This window comes from Tursiops truncatus, chromosome 10 (genome assembly GCF_011762595.2).
Source record: "Tursiops truncatus isolate mTurTru1 chromosome 10, mTurTru1.mat.Y, whole genome shotgun sequence".
NCBI classification, from domain to species: Eukaryota; Metazoa; Chordata; class Mammalia; order Artiodactyla; family Delphinidae; genus Tursiops; species Tursiops truncatus.
In genome coordinates this window covers 39991872-40013480 of record NC_047043.1, presented here as the reverse complement: position 1 = coordinate 40013480, position 21609 = coordinate 39991872, and the positions used below count along the sequence as shown (strand labels likewise).

General features: G+C 51.0%; 1 protein-coding gene and 1 pseudogene across 1 annotated transcript; both read left to right on the top strand.

Annotated features, from left to right (window-relative positions):
* Window positions 1–1100: 1100 nt before the first annotated feature.
* On the top strand, window positions 1101–5137 carry RING1 (ring finger protein 1). The gene is made up of 7 exons (XM_033864451.2): window positions 1101–1260; window positions 1382–1516; window positions 2418–2578; window positions 2680–2895; window positions 3594–3983; window positions 4166–4439; window positions 4719–5137. Exons 2-7 carry the CDS (start codon window positions 1439–1441, stop codon window positions 4818–4820), a joined length of 1221 nt encoding a protein of 406 aa, XP_033720342.1. The 5' UTR covers window positions 1101–1260; window positions 1382–1438; the 3' UTR covers window positions 4821–5137.
* Window positions 5138–12858: 7721 nt separating this feature from the next.
* Window positions 12859–18608, top strand: LOC101323381 (17S U2 SnRNP complex component HTATSF1 pseudogene; annotated as a pseudogene).
* Window positions 18609–21609: the final 3001 nt, after the last annotated feature.

Sequence of the window (21609 nt, the reverse complement as noted above, 5' to 3'; positions counted from 1 at the left end):
GGAAGTAGGGGGGAACTGGGGGAGGGGGCGAGGGGACCCACTGCTGCCTTGTCCCAGAAAGAGGCCACCCCCTGGCAGTTGCAGCCCAAGTCCGGGAGCCCCAGTTCAAGCTGGAGGAGACAGACGCCCATCACGGTCTCTTTTCCCCCGTATCCCTCTCATCCCCTGCCCTCAATGGGGATCGCTCTGCCCCTTCCTCTTCTCTTCCCTCCCGGTCGCCTTCCTTTACTGGGAAGTCCTGGAGGAGACTTCTGCCCGCTTCCCACTCCAGACATTCGGCCCCTTGTGCCCCCCACCTACACGCGCACAACCCCTCCCCGATAGGGGCCCCATCGTGTGTGTGTGTGTGTGTGTGTGTGTGTGTGTGTGTGTGTGTGTCTGTGTGTGTGTCTGTGTCCCTGCTTCCGCGTGGTGTCTCCATTCCCCCATACCTCCCGTGTGCCTCCCTCCCCCGCCCCGGGCCGCGGCTCTTGATTGTCCAAACGCAATTCTCGAGTCTCTAGCTCTGGCCGAGAGTTGAGTCTGGACGTCCCGAGCCGTCGCCCCCAAACCTCGAAGGGAGAGCGGGTCGGAGGGTCTAGGGAGAGCCAAAGCGGAGGGTGGAGCAGGTCACCAGGGTGGTAAGGGAATCCCGGGCACGTCGGAACTTAGTTGCGTTCACAGGACTGAAGGACTGTAGCGGCAGAGGCTCCTCTGCAACTCTTTTTTCCCCGGAATCCCGGGCTGGGGTTATGGAGAAGTTGTGTGTGGGGAGGAGGGGCGCCCTTCCCCAGAGCCGCCAGGGGACGCGGAATGGGGGAGGTGGCCCCTTTTCCAATTCCCTCTGTCCCCTCCCGGGGTCCGAGAGATCCCAGGCCCCGCCCTCCAGAGCGGAGGCCCCGAGTGGGGGCCTTGGAAGGGGACAGTGGCTGAGGTCGGCCGCGCGACGGTGCTGGCCAGGGGACGGAGACTGCGATCCCCACGTAGCGCGGGACTCCGGGGACGCCGGCTGCTCGCGGGGGCCGTGGGGAACCCGGGCGTCCACGTCGCCTCCCACCCGCGCCGCGACTGGCGGGTGACGTCTCTGCCGGCGGGGGGTGGAGTGGAGTGGAGGGGCAGGCGGAAGTGACGTAGGGCCCCAGCGCCCGGGCCATGGCGGCGGCGGCGGCGGCAGCGGGAGCTGCTGTCTGAGCAGCGGCTGCGGACCGAGCGAACTCGGCCGGGGAGGCCGGGCCCCGGAAGAGGCGCTGTGGCGGCGGGAGCGCGGACAACTGGAAGCTGGTGAGGGGCCGCGCCGGCGCGGAGTGGGGGGCGGAGGAGGGAGCCTAGGGAGGGCGGGGTCTCCGCGAGGGGCGGCCCCCCTAACACTCTTCCTCCCCTTCCCCCTTCCCCCACTCCCCAGCCTACCTCTCCTCCTCCCCGGCGGTGGAGCCCTCGTGGGGGTCTGTGCCCGGTCACCATGACGACGCCGGCGAATGCCCAGAATGCCAGCAAAACGTGGGAACTGAGTCTGTATGAGCTCCACCGGACCCCTCAGGTGACAGGGATTCTCCCCTTACAACTTACTCCTTTTCCCCAGACCCCCATCTCACAGCCTCTTCCATTTTTTGCCCCATTCTGCCCGATTTCACACTCCCCGGCCCTTTGAATTACCTTAATCTTTCAAAGCGTTTTCACATTTATCTCATTTAATCCTAAAAACAGACGTGCCAGAGAGGTAGAGCAAGTATTACTATCTTCATTTGAAAGATAGTAAACAGGCTGAAATTACCTTCCCCGTTCCTCAGGTCCGCATCATAGGTCAGTGCATTTAAGACTCACCTTGGGAGTTTATTAAAAATGGAATTCCCGCTGGCCCTACCTGTAACATTGTGATACAGTAAAGGGATGGAACCCCAGAATCTGCTTTTTTTTTTGCGGTACGCGGGGCTCCCACTGTTGTGGCCTCTCCCACTGCGGAGCACAGGCTCCGGACGCGCAGGTCCAGCGGCCATGGCTCACGGGCCCAGCCGCTCCGCGGCATGTGGGATCCTCCCGGACCGGGGCACGAACCCGTGTCCCCTGCATCCGCAGGCTGACTCTCAACCACTGCGCCACCAGGGAAGCCCCAGAATCTGCATTTTTAACCTGCATCCTAGGGGATTCTGATATAGGTAGTACCAGGACTGCACTGTAAGAAATTCTGTTGACCAAGTAAGTCTTCCACAGATGGAAAATCTGTGCCACGCCCATCCCCAGGCCTATTACCAAACCTCAGATCCTCCTATTCCAAAGCTCCTACTCTTAGAATTCCCAATTTCCTCATGTGGCCAACGTGAGGTACCCAGATTCTGACATCTCACTGTATTTCTCAAGACTCCAATTTCATGGACCACTTGTTTCTAAAACCCCTTTCCCCCCAACCCACCCACCACCTTTCCACTCATCGACGCCTCCAGGAAGCCATCATGGATGGCACAGAAATTGCAGTTTCCCCTCGGTCACTGCATTCAGAGCTCATGTGCCCCATCTGCCTGGACATGCTGAAGAATACGATGACAACCAAGGAGTGCCTCCACCGATTCTGCTCTGATTGCATTGTCACGGCCCTGCGCAGCGGGTAACAGGAGGGACAGGTTTGAGATGGGGGGAGGGGGACAAGAGTTGGACCCTCCATGCCCTGGTGACTGACTCCTCAGGGCCTCCTTTCTCCCACACCAGGAACAAGGAGTGCCCTACCTGCCGAAAGAAGCTGGTATCCAAGCGGTCTCTGCGGCCAGACCCCAACTTCGATGCTCTGATCTCTAAGATCTACCCCAGCCGGGAGGAATATGAGGCCCACCAAGACAGGGTGCTCATCCGCCTCAGCCGCCTGCACAACCAGCAGGCGCTGAGCTCCAGCATTGAGGAGGGGCTGCGAATGCAGGCCATGCACAGGTTCGGGGGCCACGAAGAAGGTGGCAGCGGTGCTGATGGGACAGATCCGTGGGTCAGACTCCTGGGGCTGTCTTTGCTTCTAAGCCTCAGCATCCTGAGTGCTGATCACAGTCTTAACTGTCACGCCTGGAGGTCATGGATGTAAACTGTAGCTTGTACTACTGTTCTTAAGGAAATAGCTCATCTTCTAACTTTCTGGAAGTTAGAACAGTAGAGTGCTTTTTGAGCATGAGCTCTGAGTTCACACTGCTGGGAATTAAATCACCTCCTAGTCCAGCATCACTCAGTCTTTAATGTGCATCTAAATTACCTGAGAGTCTTGTTAAAAATGCAGATTCTGATTCAGTAGGTCACAAGTTGGGCCTGAGATTCTGCATCTCTACAAGGCTGTGCTACTGGTTCTTGGACCACGCTTTGAGAGGCAAAGAGACTATGGTCTCAAACTAGTTATTTAACCTCTCTAAGCCTCAGTTTCCTCAACCATAAAATAGAGATGATATAATTACCTGTGTCCATAGGATTTGTATAATTTGAGGCAATCAGTGCAAAATACTTAACAATGTGTTTAGCATGTAGTCAGTATGTAATAAATATTAGGTATCATCATTAAGATTTCCCTGATCTCTTAATTTTCTGAAGTTTAAAATCTAAACCCCTTATCCTTGGTGCTTTCTAACCTCAACCACTTGTTTCCACAGGGCCCAGCGTGTGAGGCGGCCGATGCCTGGGTCAGATCAGACCACAACGATGAGTGGGGGGGAAGGAGAGCCTGGGGAGGGAGAGGGGGATGGAGAGGATGTGAGCTCAGACTCCGCCCCTGACTCTGCCCCAGGCCCTGCTCCCAAGCGACCCCGTGGAGGGGGCGCAGGGGGGAGCAGCGTAGGGACAGGGGGAGGTGGCGCTGGTGGGGTGGGTGGGGGTGCTGGTTCTGAAGACTCTGGTGACCGGGGAGGGACCCTGGGAGGGGGAACCCTGGGCCCCCCAAGCCCTCCCGGGGCTCCCAGTCCCCCAGAGCCAGGTGGAGAAATTGAGCTCGTGTTCCGGCCCCACCCCCTGCTCGTGGAGAAGGGAGAATACTGCCAGACTAGGTGAGAGTTTCGTCCTTCCCCAGACCACTGAGAAACCAAAGGTCTCATGATCTTCCATCAGAATTGGGCTTCGCCCAAACCCAGAAAGAATCCCTAACCCAGAGGCCCTTTGGGAAATCCCCAACTTCCCTTCTCCATTTGAGGCTTCCTGTGCCCTCAACCTGCCCTCTCTCCCACTCCAGGTATGTGAAGACAACTGGGAATGCCACAGTGGACCATCTCTCCAAGTACTTGGCCCTGCGCATTGCCCTCGAACGGAGGCAGCAGCAAGAGGCGGGGGAGCCAGGAGGGCCTGGAGGGGGCGCCTCTGACGCCGGAGGACCCGATGGGGGAGGTGGGGAGGGTGGGGGCGCCGGAGGAGGTGACGGCCCTGAAGAGCCTGCCTTGCCCAGTCTGGAGGGTGTCAGCGAAAAGCAGTATACCATCTACATCGCCCCCGGGGGCGGAGCTTTCACGGTGAGAGCCTCTGAGGGCAGCGGTGTGAGAGGAGAGGAGGGAGAGTGGCCTGGGGACGCAGAACCGAGATCCTGACCTCCTAACTGACCAGCCCTCTTCTCCCTCTGCATCTCCCATCTCTCCCTTCTCTGTCCATCCTTCTTCCCCATCATCCGTGTCCGTGATTTGCCCCATTTATTATTCCTTCTTCCTTTTTTTTCTCCTCTCATTCATTTCCTTTACTATCTTTCCCAACTTACTTTCCTCTTCCCTCTCCTCCCCCATCCACCCCCTCTGTAGACACTGAATGGCTCGCTAACCCTGGAGCTGGTGAATGAGAAGTTCTGGAAAGTGTCCCGACCACTGGAGCTCTGCTATGCCCCCACCAAGGATCCAAAGTGACCCCTCAAGGGGACAGCCAGGGGATGGGGACCATGGGGTGTCCCTGAGTCCTGGCCCACCACCCAGCTTCTTTGTCCCCCAGAGCCCCCCAGCCCGGCCAGCCAGCAAGAGGACACAAATGAGGACAAGTGGCTTTTATACAAAGTATCTATATCAGATTCTTCTATATTGTACAGAGTGGGGCCTGCGCCCCCATCTACTGCCTTTTCTATTGCCCCCAACCTCCCATCCATGCAAGATGTTGGGAAGGGTGAAGAGCCCTTCCCATCATGCCCTTCTACCAACAACAACAAATTTGCTTTTATTCCTCTTTGAAACCTGTGGTTTTGTGTCTCTTTATCGGGGGTTAGTAGAAGGAGAGGAAAACAAAGATCGGGGAGGGAACCCTAGAAATCATGTAGAATCAGCCTTGGAAATGGGGAGGAAATGTCAAAGGGTATTCATGGTGTGTAGATCCCATTTTCCTGAACCTTCAGATCAGCAAATGTGAACGAAAATTGGAAGGACCTGTGAAGCTGTAAGAGACAGGGTGGAGAGCCGAGAGGTGTGAAGTCAGATCCCAAGCTTTCCCCCTATGACCTGAATGCCCAGGCTGAGATTCCGGGTTTCAATACCACAGGGAAAGAAGGAAAGTGGCTCAAGAGGGTGACGCGGCAGGCCCGAGATGTTTGGAAGGGGTACAATTCCTCGTCCCTGCGAGAAGCTGGTTTCTAAAGCTGGAGAGAAAAGGCGCGGATGGGGGGAGGGCTGCGAGAACCTCCCTGCACATATCCCGCCCCCGGGTAGCCTCCCGAAGAAGACGGGCAGGGCCAGGGACTACAGTTCCCAGGAGCGAGCGAGCCGGTCGGTGCCCGCCGAGCCGCGGGGCTGAGCGGAGGGAGGGCTGCCCGGGAGTTGTAGTTCTGTGCCGGTCCCGGCGGCAGCGGAGAGCCCAGGTGGGGGCATCCAGTAAAGCGCTCGCTGCTCCGCATCCCCCACGCCTCGAGTTCCGCGGGCGGGGTCCGGGGCCCACGTAGCGCGCCACGCCCCGGCGAGGTGGAGAGGATCGCCTCCCCAGGAGGGACTGACGCTGCCTCCCGCCACCCGCTTTGGCCTCTCTGCCCCTCACTTCCTGTTTCCGTTGCCCTTCGCGCCCCCACCCCACTCCGCCCCAAATTCCCGTGGCTCGCTCAGTCTAGTCTCGGCCCTCCCGGCTAAGGAGTCAGACTCGGCGTCAGACTCGCCGGCCCGAGGGCACCTCACTCCACGCTTGGCGTTTCTCGTTTGCTGCCCGTCGTCCCTTTCACCCTCAGTACGACGGACGCAGGGGGTACCCTCCAGCCCAGGTGACCGGGCGCCCACCCCCGAGACCTCTCGCCCTGTAGAAATAGACAACACCCACTTCACCCTCGTATAAGCCCCTTTCTACCCCCGCCTCCCTGGATCCCCGATCCTGGCTCCCCTTTTCTCCCACCCCAGGCATCCAGGGGGGCGACGCTCCCGGGATGTGAGGGCGGGAGGAAGGTGGGTGTCGCTCCCGGAGTTTCAAGGGAGAGAAAACGATGGCGAGGAGTCGCGGGAGGTACCGAGGCGGAAGCCGAAGAGTCTGGAATGAACCCGGCTTCTCTTCTGGTTCCAGCGGCTGCCCGGAGCGACACTTCCTCACTCTCCTCGTTCTCGCCAGCCCTACCCGACCCGGTGGCCCTTCTGCCTCTTCCCCCGCCCTCTGGCTTCACTCTGGAGCCGCCTGCGAGCCTTGGTCCCCCGTCTCTCCTCTCCTAGGGCCCCAGTCCACACCACGGCCCACCCTCTCCGCCGTTCCGCTTCTCACGCTCCTCCTCGGACCCCTCTCTGCTGCCAGTGCTCTGTCACCCTCCTCTGCCCCCGAGACGCTGAACTTCGCAGGCTGCCTGTTTCTTTAGATGGCACCATGTGAGTGACATACAGAACTGTTGCTCCAGGTCCATCTCCTCTGCCCACAACAAAGAAAAAATGACTGCCTGACCTGACCTGACCAGGCGTTCCCCTTCCCCAGTGCTGGCAGAAGGGGGCGGGGGTTGCTCCAATTCTGTTCCACCCCCACTCCCTGAGATAGCTCCCCAAGTCTTTCAGCCTCTGTCAGTGAAGCCTGCACCTATGGGTGAGGCAAAGTGAGAGACACAAAGTATACAAAAGGGAACCTGATTATTTTGTTGAGAGACAAGATACAGAGGATAAAAGGAGAGCAACTACCCAGAGGAGCAAGGTGGAGAAAGAAAGACATTCGATTCAGACTGATCGGGGTCCAAATCTCCACCTCGCCACTTAGGAACCACACGACCTCGCATAGGAAAGGGACTTGCGGGGTGGGGCCCGCAGTTGTGTATTAACAAGCCCTCCATGTGAATCTGATGTGCTCGGGGCCCAGAACCCCTGCAGTAGATGCTCTGGTCCTTACAGTGAATGACAAGTGTCCCCTTGGAGGGATGCCAGGCCTCAGGGCAGGGGCATCACTGGAAGCCGCAGGGTGGTCAGGAAGAGCTTCTCAGAGGAGGTGCCACCAGGCTGGATGGACGGGAGGGAAGAAGGAAGTAGGTGGGGGGCCTGTGGGGGAGGGGAGCCTCTCTCTCTGTTAGTCTCCCCCTCATTTTATCTCTTTCAGGCTTCTTGGTCCCCAAACCGTAGCAGATTATGTGTCTAAGTGCAGAAGCTGAGCCCCAGAGCCCAGGACCAAAGGAGACCCCTGCCCAGGTGAGGCCAAACCCTGAGGGCTTGGTTGTCACCCAGCTGCCCTCAAAACCCTGGCAAACTGCTAACGGGAAAGTTGTGCCCTGGGTTCCTCAGGGTGGGGCTCAGCCTGCCTGCGCCACCTTGGTCTCTCTGCCTCCCCCTCCTCCTGGCTGCTCTCACCTTCATCCCCCTCCCCTACAGGCTGGGAGCCAAGGCAGAGGAGAAGGAGAAGGCAGGACAGACCTCCAGCTCCCCATCTACCCCTTGACCCCTCTGCTGTCACAGCTGACCCTGTCCCACGTCCCTCCCAGCAGCCCCTGCCCCCACCCCAAAGCCCTTTTCTGGCCTGGACTGTGGAGCCTCCTTTTGTCATGCTCCCACCCCTCCCAGCACCGCCTGGTCCATTTGAGTGAGAGGCCCTTTCCCTGCCCCCAGTGTGGGAAGTGCTGCAGCCACGGGGCCACCTGACCCTGCCCCTGCACTCCCACACAGGTGACAGGCCCTATGGCTCTGGCCTCCATGGCTGTGGCTTCACTCAGAGCCCCCTTCTGCTTTGACAACCGTCCACACCCAGTGGGAAGGACAGGGATGAACAGAGCGGGCCGCCAACCCCGCAGCACTCCAGGAGGGCAGCCCTGGGGACAGACTCCCTCCACAGTCGGAGTGACTTGCCTCTTCTGTGGGAGGCATAATGGGGCACGGCTCCCTGACCCATCCCATCCCCGCCAGAGCCACCACATTAGGTGATCAGAGTGTCTCACCGGAACCTACTCAGGGCTGGAATGGCCAGGTCCACCTCACTTCTAGTCCACAATCTAATCCCCCAGGAAAAGAGCTTTTCCTGTTTCTTAGAAAAGAATCTGTACTTCCAATCTCCTGTCCTCCATCTGAGAAGTTTAACCAGGCTGCCTGAGACCTACTGCCATCACAGACGGATCAGATTTCCCGGGATTTTCTTGAAGGGATTTTTTAAAGAGATAACTGAATCCCCAGAGATCTCCATGACAACCCCCACCATCAAATTCTAGTTGCCCACAAATCCCACCCAACCCCATCACTTCCCCCAGAAGCCGCTGGCTGCTTATTGCCTCCGGTGCTAAAGCTACACCCAGCACCCCATCGGATGAGGCCATCTCCCTGTGCCCACTCCTGGACCCACGGGCCCTGTTTCAGGGCTTTCTGTGACCTTCACTGCATTTCACACTAAGAATAAAGCCCAGACGGAGGCTGCTTTTTCCAGCAGCACCATGGGCCTCTTATTGAAAGGTGAAAATAGGCAGAGGCATGTATCCAAGGAGAAGGAAGGGAAATGGAGGAGATGGAGACCAGTGGAAGAAGCCAAGGGAGGTTGGGGGAGAAAGTGGGAGGTTCTGGGTGTGGAAAAAGTAGAACAGGGTTGTGTGGAAGAAGACAAGAAACACCTGGCCAGTACAAGCACTTCCTTGCATTTGCACTTCTTCCGCAGGATTCCTCACTTACTGTCTTCTTCATGTGCTGGGAAACTGGTTTTGAACAAGAGTCAGCAGGGAGTCCCACGGAGCATCCCCTCCAGATTGGCACCCTGGGGCCCAGCGTGGCCCGGAGGATGGCACGTCATCATTCACTCTTGTAGGAGGTTCTGCTAGGGGAGTTTCCGCCTTGGGCGGCACCTTCAGTAAATTTATTGTTATTGTTCATGTTCAAGGATAAGGTAGACCTTAGTTCTTGTATTAACTTCCCCCAAAGAAAACTCTTTAGAACTTGGCAGATTTCTCCCGATGATGTATCAGAGAGGCTGATTATTGCCACATGCAGGAAGGGATGAAAGAACCTCTAAGGTAAAAGGATCACTTGGGAGACCGCTGGTCAGTTTCACCCTTTCAGAAACTATGTATTGAGTCCACCATGTGTCAGGACTGTTCTAGGACCTGGGTACCACAAACAGGTGTGTGATGTGGCCCCGCCTTTGAAGCATGTGATCTCAGGTGTTCGTGGTGAGCATCTCAATATTGAATCTAGTCCTAACGAGTGTATCCACTATAATATCTCTCAAGTCTGTCCACTCTTCTCCATCCCTCCACCTCCCTGGGCCAGCGACCACTTGGACTGTCTGGCTCTTCTCTGAATCACTGAGATCACTGGAGAGGCCGGAAAGACCTTCTCTGAAACAAGAGGCATGCCTGAGTAAGAGACCTTTCTGAAATGCAAATCTGATGGTTTCAGGCACCCTGCTGAAACACAGTCAATGGTTTCCCACCGACCTTAAGTTAAAGACCCAAGTCCTTAACCTGGCCTCTAAGGCCCCTTGGGGTGTGGCCCCACCGGCCTCTCCAGCCTCACCTCCCACTACTCACCCCTGTCACTCCCTAGCGCTCTACTCCACCGTGGCGTGCTTCCTCCCGCAGGCTGGGCCCTCCACCCGAAAGGCTTCTTCCATTTCTCTTTTAAGTTAGCTCCTGTGCATTCTTCAGATCTCAGCTCCTTTACCACATCCTCAGGGAAGGTACTCAGACCTTCCTTTCGGGTCAAATTCCCCTCCTCTGAGCTCCCACACCAAGGCGCACTCTTTCTCCGAGGTACTGTGTGTGGTTGCAGATCTGTGTTTTTTGGGGATTACTCGATTGGTGTCTGGCTCCCCATGGAACGTAAGCTCCCTGAGGGCAGGAGCCAGGATTGCAGATGCTCACTCTTGTCATTCCCTGGACCTGGAACTGGACACTCTACGAATATGGAGTTGAAATATTGGTTGAAAGGATGCATGCATGCCTGGATCTGGGGCAGGGGACGCATATTTCAGGATCTCAGGATGGATTGAGGCCGTGATTCTCCCTCCAAAAGCTGCAGCCCAGGAGTCCCATATGTCATTTCCTTAACACCATTCCTTCCTCCACGCTTCCTGGCATTGTCCGTCCACGGTTGAGCCTCCGTCCCAGAGTCCTCCACCTTGCCCATGAGACCCCTTCTCCCTTTGACTTCCTAATGCCCCTTCCTGGTTTTGCCTCTTTGGCCTCAGAAGGCAGCATGGAATAATATGGCAACAGCAGAGAATTCAGAACCAGAAATCTGGGTTCAATAACTAGGTAAAAGGATTAGCAGTGTGACCTTCAGCTGGCTTTTAAACCACTCTGAACCCTAGCCTTCTTATCTGTAAAATGGGAACAACTTCAGAATCAAGCAAGATGGAGGATGTGGAAAATCTAAAAGCACCATCACCTAGAAATACTGATAAAAAGGAAAAAAATTAAACATATAACTGAGTTCTCAAAAGGAAAGTAAAATCCCAGGTGCTAGAAACAAAGAGAAAACTGAAAGCCAGAGGGTGAGCTGACTGTGGCTACGGTTACTAGGAGGGGGCTGGGAAGGAACAGGTTCTGTCAACCTGTTCTGTTTCACCAGCCACCCAGAGACAGATGAGGTCTCAGTCCTGAACAGCTGGGGAAATTAGATGAAAGACAGCCAAAGTTGACTCAAGAAGAAATAGAAAGCCTGACAGCTCTATAAATTCTAATAAATTGAATGAGAAATTTTAAGTACACACACACACACACACACACACACACACACACACACACACACACACTACCCAAATGGCCTTATAAGTATATTATTCTGCTAACTCTTCAAGGAACTGTTTATTTATTTATATAGACCGTCCCAGACAATGGAAAAAGAGGACCAATTGAACTTATAAGATTGAAAATCCTAAATGAAATATTAGCAAACTGAATCCAATGGAGTTTGTGCAAGTGCATGTGTATATGCACGTGTGTATGTGTGACCAAGCAGAGTTTATTCCAGGAATACAAGGATGGTCTACTTTAAAAAATCTATTAATGATATTTACAGCATTGACATATTAAAAGGAAAAAATATGATTGTCCCAATATGTAGAGATGCACCTGGATAAAGTTTAACACTAATGATTTAAAAAACAAATCTAGCTAACTAGGAATAGAAAATAACTTCCAACACTAATACAAAGATACTAGTTTTTACTGTTTCTATTCAACTTGTGCTGGGGGTGGTGGTGGTCTGAACTAGCACAATAAGAAAAAGTGGAAGTAAAGCCATAATTATACATAGATGATTGATTATTTACATAGAAAATTTATGAGAACCTACAAACAATTAAAACTAACACCGTTTTGGGGGCAAGATGAATATTCAAACATCAATATGGCTATACAACAGCAATAAACAAATTTTGTTTTAAGAAAATACCATTTGTAATTGCAACAAAAACTATAAGGTACTTAGGAATCAATATAGCAAAATATGTGCATGAGCTTTATGGAGAAAATTATAGAACTCTATTGGAGAACATGAAGAGAAGACAAAAAAGAGTGGAGAGATATGCCATGCTCATGAGGAGGAAAATTCAATATACAGCTGATTAGTTTTTTTCAAATCTATACATTTAGTACAATTCTAATCAAAATCTATACATTTAGTACAATTCTAATCAAAAGTACTAGAGGGCTTCCCTGGTGGCGCAGTGGTTGAGAGTCCGCCTGCCGATGCAGGGGACATGGGTTCGTGCCCCGGTCCGGGAAGATCCCACATGCCGCAGAGCGGCTAGGTTCGAGAACCATGGCCGCTGAGCCTGCGCATCCGGAGCCTGTGCTCCGCAACGGGAGAGGCCACAACAGTGAGAGGCCCGCGTACCGCAAAAAAAAAAAAAAAAAAAAAAGTTCTAGAATTTAGTACAATTCTAATCTAAATTCTATTTAACAAGCTGTTCTTTAAATTCCTGTGGAAGAGTAAATGGCCAAAAAAAGTCAAAACAAGTTTGAAGTGCAAGAATACTGGAGTGTTTGCCTCACCGTATATCACAGATTTAAAGCTGGAGTGATTTAAGCAGTGTAGGCCTGACACATGGACAAATAGATAGACCACGGGTCCAGAATCAGACCCGCAGAGATATGAGAACTTTGTATATGACAAAAGGAACATAAGTCAGTGGAGAAGGATGGACTATTTCTTGACTTGTCTGGGGTTAACTGGCTATCCAAATGAAAAACAAAATGGATCCGTGCATTACAACAGATCCAAAAATAAATTTCAGATACCTTAAATATGTGAAAAAGAAAACTTTAAGTTCTTCAAAGAAAATACAAGAGAATACATTGATGATATCAGCATAGGGAAGGATTTCTTAAACAAGATACAAAAACACAGGCAATAAAAGATTGACACATACAACTACATTAAAAAAAATTTTAACTTCTATGAGACAAGAAACAACAAAACAAAAAGACAAGCCACAGATTGTGAGACTATTTACAACCTATATGACCAATAAAGGATGGGTATTCAGGATTTATAAAGAACTCTTGCAGATCAATAAAATAAAAGGACAAGGCAGGGGGAAATGAGCAAAAGCTATGAACAGGTAAGTCATCAAAGAGGAAGCCAAATAGCTAATAAACATAGGAAAAGATGCTCAACTTCCCTAATAATGCAGAAATGCAAACCCAAACCATGAGATACTACTTTACTAAATCAGCAAAATTAAAATAACTCTGATAACACCAAGTGTTGACAAAAATGTGGGATATTAGGAACTCATCCATTTTGGCTTGAAGTGTGAACAGCTATAACAAATTTGAAGGGAAATTTGGCAACACTTAATGCTGAAAATACACATACCCTAAAACCCAGTGCTCCGGCTTCTAGATGTATTCCTTAGGAAAACATTTATAGGGGATCCCCTGATGGTGCGGTGGTTGGGAATCCGCCTGCCAATGCAGGGGACACGGTTTCGAGCCCTGGTCCGGGAAGATCCCATATGCCATGGAGCAACTAGGCCCGTGAGCCACAACTACTGAGCCTGTGAGCCACAACTACTGAGCCCATGAGCCACAACCACTGAAGCTCGCACACCTAGAGCCCTTGCTCCGCAGCAAGAGAAGCCACCACAATGAGAAGCCCACGCACCACAACGAAGAGTAGGCCCCGCTCGCCACAACTAGAGAAAGCCCGTACGCAGCAACAAAGACCCAACATAGCCAAAAATAAATTAAATAAATAAACAAACCCTGATCATGCATAACTCTTAAAAAAAATTTCTACATATGTACAAGGAGGCAAGGATAAGAATGGGCATTGCAGTATCATGTGATTGTCAAGAAAACGTGGAAACATCCTAATCTGTCCTTAAAGGAATAGATAAATAAAGTACGGTTTATTCTTACAGTGGACTGCTACACAGCAGTTAAAATAAATGACTTATTTACCAACATATAAGTAAAAGAAAGTTGCAAAAGTGGATGTTGTATGATATTTATGCGTTTTAAAATACACAAACAATGATACATGTTAAAAAAAGCCTATTTGTTGGGACTTCCCTGGTGGCGCAGTGGTTAAGCAACTAAGCCCATGTGTCACAACTACTGAGCCTGCGCTCTAGAGCCAGCGAGCCACAACTACTGAGCCTGCATGCTGCAACTATTGAAGCCCACGCGCCTAGAGCCCTTGCTCCACAACAAAAGAAGCCACCACAATGAGAAGCCCGCGCACCGCAATGAAGAGTAGCCCCCACTCACTGCAACTAGAGAAAGACCGCGCACAGCCATGAAGACCCAACGCAGCCAAAAATAAATAAATTATACTTATATTAACAAAAGCCTGTTTGTTAAAGTAGAAAATATGCATGGGAATAATTCCCAGTGACTTCAGAATGATAATTCCCACCTAGAAAGGAGAGGAATGGGATGAGCTTTAGCTATAACTGTAATGCTTTTTTAAATTACTATTTTTAAAGAAAAAAATACAAAGCAACAGAGGCAATGCAGCCATGAAGATTTGCTCAATTGGGTTGTTGTAATGAGCTTCTACTGCTTAACGTCTCCCCACCCCCCAAAAGTGTGTGCTTTGGAATCTGGCAGAGACACAACCTCAAACTTGCTCAGGATTCGGTTGTAGTCATCTTTTGTTTCCAGGATATAGGGTAAGAGATTGCAGAAGCATTTCCCTGGGGCCGGAAGGATGTTAATTATGAGAGCAGAAGGTCAGGGTTTCAGGTTGTGCTGTGCCAGAACTGAGGGCCGGATCCCAAGTGACAAAGGTGCCCAGGTGTGGCTTCATAAATGTGGCACATGATAGGTGAGGTCCCCTAAAGTCTGTGGACCAGAGCAGGGCCCCTGTGGTCCAGATCTGAGCATGACACTGTTTGTGATCATATTCATATTCACTTCGAATTCACTTTTACATATTCACTTTTGAATATGCTAAGTCTGTGGTACCTTTGAGACATCCAAGTAGGGATGCCAGGTAGGGAGTCAGATCCACAAGTCTGGAGATCAGAGGAAAGACATAAATTTGAGAGTGATCAGCAGATAGCAACTGAAGCCGTAGGTCAGGAGTGATGGATCTCCTGGAGGCAGAGTGTAGCATGAGAAGAGGAAGGGTCTAGGGCTCAGGACCCTTGAGGATCTCCAATACGACCAAATAGAGCAGGATGAGCCAACAAAGGAGCAGGGAGCAGCCAGAGTGAGAGGGGAAAACCCAGGAGAGTGCTCAGTCCTGGAAGCCAAATAAAGACTGTGTTTCAATGAAGAGTTGGTCAACGGCTTCCCTGGTGATGCAGTGGTTAAGAATCCGCCTGCCAATGCAGGCAACATGGGTTCAAGCCGTGGTCCGGGAAGATCCCACATGCCGCAGAGCAACTAAGCCCATGCGCCACAACTACTGAAGCCCAGGCACCTCGATCCTGTGCTCTGCAACAAGAGAAGCCACCGCAATGAGAAGCCCGTGCACCGCAACGAAGAGTAGCCCCAGCTTGCTGCAACTAGAGAAAACCTGCGTGTAGCAACGAAGACCCAACGCAGCCAAAAATAAATAAATAAATAAAAGAATTGGTCAAAAGCATTGAATACTGGAGGGAGGTCAAGCAGAAGAAAACTAAATAATGGATTTAATGAAATGAGGGTCATAAAAAAAAGCACCTGTGTGGCCTGGGAGAGGTGGACACCAGCCCAAGAGGGTTGAGGTGTGAGTGGAAGTGAGGGACTAGAGAGAGAATTTTCCCCCAACTTTTTATTATGAAAAGTTTCAAGCATACAGAAAAGTTGAAACTATAGTATAATGATCACTTGTACATCCACCACTTAATTTAAAATCGTTATCCTTTATACATACATACATACAAATATTTACATATTTAGATCTAGTCCTTGAACCATGTGAAAATTTAGGAGATTGTGACGCTTCACACGTGAACACTTAGCACACATGGCCTCAAAATAAGGACTTCCTCCAGCTAAGGAAATAACAGTCAGTCCCTAATACCACCTGATGTACAGAATATACTCAGATGAACCCCCAAATGTCTTTTATACATGTCTTTTCAAATTAGGATCCCATCAATGTACACGCGCTGTGTGCGAGAGAGTGAGGCTGGGTGAGGGGATGGAGAGGTACAGGGAGTGGTCAGAGGAGGAGGTGAGGTGGAGGTGGGGGTTGGTTTTTCGTGTTTTATTTTGAGAGGGAGAGGCTGAAGATTCAGGAGGGGAAAAGGGGGAGGGTAATCAAGGACATGGGATGCAGTCACGGGTAGAGAAACTGGCTTTGGGCAGGAGGAGGGCAGTGCCTCTGCTCCAGTGGTTCTCAAAGTGGGGTCCCCAGCCAGCAGCATCAAGCGTCACCTGGAAACTAGTTACAACTGAAAATTCTAGCCACCCACCCGCTGAATAGGAAACGTGTTTTAACACGCCCTCCAGGCAATTCTGATGCGCCAAGTTGGAAAACCATCGCTCTTTTCTGAAGGAACAGGGAGAGATGGACACAGGTGCTATGTGGATTTGGTAACACGTGATTGAAGGAGTCCACCTCTAATGGCTTCAGTTTTCTCTGTGATGTAAGAGCAAGATCATCAACTGAATGTGAGGTGGAGACAGAGAGGCATCTCATAGGCTCCAGTAACAGGGAGTTTAATGTAGCCAATGACCAGCCTGATGTGACTGGTTAACGAAGCAATGCCTCTTAGGGACCACGAATGAGGAGTGGTGACCATTTCCTGGCTCGAGACTTCCTCCAACACTTCTTAGCTTGAAGAATAAACTCCTGAAGAAAGATCATTAGGCTCACCAGGGTTGAGGTTTTGCCTGAGACATACAAAGGATGGAAATATAGCGGGGCAAGGCAGTTCAGGATACTGTCGAGAGAGCTGATGAAATGAAGGACCACACAGGTGTAGCCACATAAGGTGGGGCTGATGGGCTGGAGGAAGGGAGGCACCAGTGACCCGGAGGTCCCGGGAGACTGAGAAATGGTTGCGAGAGGAGGAGAGACTGAAGGGGGGAAGCTTAGGAGATGGGGGTTGAGTGATTCTGGAGGAGCCGCTGCAGATGACAAGGTCCAGGGTGTGACAGTGAGGAAGGGTGGCCAAGTCGGAGTGGAGAAGGTCCAGGGCATGAAGTCACCAAGGTGTTCAGACGTCAGGTGGGCAACAGGTCCCCTCCTTGGACAATGAGATGGGAAGAGACAGACAGTTTGCCGAGTGCCAGAGTCCCCCTGAGCGAGATGGAGAGGTCTGGGAGGGGACAGACAGTAGCAAAAAGGAAGACAGCAATTTAGCCCAATGGCTGAGCCCCGGAGGCAGAGGGTTATTTTAAAGCAGAAACTGGGGGTGGGGTGGGGTGGAGGAGGAGGGTCTGGAGGCAGCAATCTGGAGCAATGAAAGCACCCTCACCTATAAGAAAATAAACAGCTGTCATTTCAGAAGCCTGCAGAGGAGGTAGTACCCTCCAGGGAGAGTTCAATTTCGGTTAAAGCCAGGAAATGGAGGGGGCACTCCAAGGAGAAGTGAAGGGTAGGAGGAGACTCCCAGCTTATTAGAGGGCACGAGGGTGGGTTCAGGAGGGGGCACGTGGGTCAGAGCCAGAAAGCACAGAGTGTGGTGGAGACAACAACGCGGTAGAGTAGGTGGGCCAGGGAGTTTACATATTCACTCTTAAATATAAAAACAGGGATGGGAGGCAGGCTGGATATCATCTCATTAGTCTCTGGGAAGCTATAAGAAGTGACGGTTCAGGATGTGGCCTCTAGAGAAGACCTGCTGGATTCAAATCCCAGCGTTGTCATGCACGACCTTGGGCAAGGTCTCTGGGCCCCCATTTCCTCTGCTGTAAAATGGGGATAACAATAGTTCTGACCTCACAGGGTTGTTGTGCTGAGCCAGTGACTTAGTGTGTTAAATGTTGAGAACAGTGTCTGGACAGGCATTTCAGATAACTCGGTGGTGGCTCCCAAGCCCAGGGGAGCAGCCTCTTGGCTCACCTGGCCTCTGCCCTGTGCTAGGTAGGAAAGCCAAGTAGCCACCCCTTGGATGGGAATGAGGAGTTTGATGAGCAGCTGCAAATGCAAGAATGACTCCAAGATCAGAGACACCCAAGAAGATCCTGGTAGAAAAATGGACTCTTTGGGGGCAGCAGCTTGGGGTCACTGCCTATCTCTGGGAGGGGGGCTTGGTTCCCAAAGATCACAGAAGGTTTCATTGCTACATATCAGACCAATTATGGCTTCTCTAATGATAGCATGTCTAGCTCTACCGCAAAAATACAAGACGTCAATTCTAGGAATGCAGAGGAACTTCTGCAAGAAAAACCTCAAACCCACTGATCCCAAAAAGAGAGGAGAGAAGAGGAAGAAGCAAGATGGTCTCATGTCCACAAAGATAGAAATACAAATGTATTATATATCTAATTTGCCTCTAGACATTACAGTAGGTGAATTTACACAGCTGACATCCAAATTTTGCATTATTATGAGAGATCGTCAGAAGAATTTAAGGTCAAGTTTTACAAAGAAAATCAAAGAAATCTTAAAGGAGGTGGGCTTTGCTGTTATTTGAAGAGGAAATCTTTGGATCTTGCATCACAGCTCTTCGATGAAGATGAAATTGGAAGCTATAGGGAGGAATGGACAGGGAGTTTGGGGTTAGTAGATGCAAACTATTACATATAGAGCAGAAAACAACAAGGTCCTACTGTATAGCACAAGGAGCTATATTCAATATCCTGAGATAAACCATGATGGAAAAGAATATAAAAAAACTATATATGTATAACTGAATCACTTTGCTGTACAGCAGAAATTAACACAACATTAAGAAGCCACACATTACAGGTCAAAGTGGCAAAGTTTCAGCTGAAGGAGTGATATGATGCCTCAAATCTACAAGAAGAAGCTGTCTCTGCAACAGAAGCAATTGGACTGGAGACCTGAGAGGCAAGATGGGCCAACCAGAATGTACCATGAGTGAGTTGTCATCATCAAAAATATATTTCATCCAGTGGATTCAGAGGATGATCCGTTGGTGCCGAAGGAGGTCAGAGAACACCTCTGAGTGGAGTGTTCCAAGCCTGGACAAATTAAGAAACTCCTTTTCTTTGCTAGGCACGCAGCTGGTGTGGACTACGTGTCCTTGAGGAATGCAGAGGAAGCTGGTTATTATATTCAAACCCTTGATGGAAGGTGATTTGATGGCCATGAAATCATTGCCCACGCAGGGGATGGGATTACAGACGATCGGGTTGAGGAGGCCTCAGGAGAGAGGGAGAGTTGAGGGTAAAGGGGAATCTCCAAAGGCTAAGTGTGTGTATGTGAACTGAAAATAGTTAATTCTCCTGTGTGCGGTGATATACCAAGAGAGGTGGAGTGGGAGGGCACTGCACCACAGGCAGCAGTGTTTTGTCACTATCATTGTAGAATTGCTGGTGCATGGTAACAATAAAAAGTCGATTTTAGTATTATTTAAAAATTCTCTACAGACAACTGAAGAAATACTGAATTTCACTTTGAGGCTAGTGAAAATAAAATGTACTTTTCCCCATCCTCATTCACAGATCCTTTGGGATGCTGATTAAGAGCCTTGCCTTAGAGCCAGCAATGTCTCAGAGTGGAAAGGAAGCCAGGTCAGGAGAACACGTTGCTCCCCGCCCACCAGTCTTCTGACCCTTGGTCCCTAAATCCTGGAATTGTCCTGGCTTCTGTCCTTTCTAAATCCTGCCTGTCCAGCTTTTCCCTCAGTTCTGTAAAGATCCTTCTAATCATTTACTCTTACTTCACCAGAGTTAATTTGTTATTTCTCTGCAGACAGCTGCTTCCTCAGCTCCATGACTCCCAGCCTGGAGTCATGGAACAGGTGAATTTGGGGCACAGAAGTTTCGAACCACTGAACGGCTGTGTGGTGTTGGGTTCATTACTTACTCCAGCACATGAACCAGGAAGAACACCTCCAAGGACAGGTGTGTGAATTTGGTGAGATGACATATCTGCTCTATGATTTCAGGGACCTTGATTTATTCTCTGCTGAATCTACAGTGCTTGTCACAGAACACAGAGAAGGGGATCAATACATATGCCTTGGTTTAATGAACTTTGTATCTGAAAACACTCTATAAACTCAAATGCAACATGAATTGCTACATCCATTTTCCCCAGGATGGAGAGAGCTGATTCTATTTTTCCCTTCAAAGTTGTCTTGGTCTTGCTTTCTCCTTCTTTCCTTGAATCTTTACCCTAAATCTATGTTGGAACCCAGCCAATTTGCCTGCTTCCGTCATGCCTGATTTCCTAAAATCTGAAAAGCCACCCTTCTTAAATAGAGGGTGGGTGGGTCCATATTGATAGGATGGGAAGAAAGGAGGAATCTCTTATTTCTTTTGTCCTCAGGGTACATGTCCACATTCAATAGCTCTGAAATTGATGCTGAGATGGGCACCCCCATTTTATGCAGAAACAGAGCTGTTGGACACAGAGTAGATATTTCCCAGAGAGTCCAGTTAAGAAATAACTCAGGACAAGCTGAGGGCACCGAGGTGTAAAAATAGAGGGAAATGATATTTCTTTAAAGGACAGAGATCCCTTAGCATTGGGGCGCTATTACAATCCATAAGGACACCTCCAGGTCCTTCCTATGACACTAGGTAAAGACAGGGACCGATGTGCCAGATACAGACACGAGTCTTACAGGTTAGCAAAGGGAAGGAGGATATTGACACAGTCCCGTCCTAAGGAGTGATCCCTGATGCTTCTGGGTCTGTGAGGCCAGTGTGTCTGTCATCAGCAAAAGGAAAAAAGTGAAGGAGAAGCTTGAGGGGCGGTGATGTTAGCCAGAAGTTATGAGTTTCAGCCTGGGGATCACAAGGACCCATCTAAGCCACAGGACTGAATGTTGTTAGACTGAAGGAAAAGTCCCTCAGTTGCTTCAGCTTGAAGGGAGCATGAAGGGGGCACTTCAGCAGTCGGCCAAGTTTGAGCGGATGAAGAACTCCATCCCCTGGTCGATGCTGCCCCCTGGAGGTCTATATAGGTATCGCGGCTCCCTTTCACGCGATTCTGTCGCCTTTTCATGCCCTCCTGAGACCGTTGGGTCAGAGGGCTCCTGTGGATTCCCGGAGCAGTTCAATGTCCCCGAAAACTGTGTGCTCCAATGTAACTTTAATGCCTCCAGGCTCCAGAATATGAGCCTCCTCATATTCCAGCAATGCTCCTCAGTGAGGCCTGCAAGAAACCGTGCTTATCAGTCCAGCGTATATACTTAGGTTCAGGGATGGACAGGAGAAGGGAAGCGCAGAACTTCGAAAACCAAGGCGCCAGCATGCACAGCCCTTCTCCCATCGGAGTATTAGTTGACTTTCGATGAAGACACCTGTCTCAGGAATCTCCCTCGTGGGATATCCAGAGACCCCCTTCTCAGAAACCGCTGTCAAAGCAGCTTATGTCTCCCTAGTCCCAAGTCCCAAATCCTGGGCCCTTCTGTGCTCCTCGAGCTGGGGCAGGAATCAGGTCAAATGTGAGAATATCTGGATCCCCCTGGTGGTGGTGAGGTTGGTGGGTAGTAACGGGACAGGAAGGTGGAGGCGCCCAGCGGTGAGCTCGCGGTCCCCCAGAGCCCAGCACACAACCGCCCAGCACTGGGCAGGCCTCAGGGAATGTCTGGGGCGAAGAGTCAGGCAGGGTAAACCTGGAAGGACGCCGAGTGGAGGGGGAAAGTGGTGGTAACACCGGGTGAGGTCAGTTAAGGACACTGTCCTGGTTCTGCCCCGGAGGCGTCTGAGGCAGTCAGGAGCCGCCCTCAGTCCCCACCATCTCTGCACCCTCCCCGGCTCTTCAGTCC

Excerpts from the sequence above, each read along its gene's own strand:
- RING1 (XM_033864451.2), top strand. The coding sequence starts at position 1,439 with ATGACGACGCCGGCGAATGCCCAGAATGCCAGCAAAACGTGGGAACTG. Across the intron at positions 3,984-4,165 it reads GGAGAATACTGCCAGACTAG|GTATGTGAAGACAACTGGGA; the intron begins GTGAGAGTTTCG and ends CTCCCACTCCAG. Across the intron at positions 4,440-4,718 it reads CCGGGGGCGGAGCTTTCACG|ACACTGAATGGCTCGCTAAC; the intron begins GTGAGAGCCTCT and ends CCCCCTCTGTAG.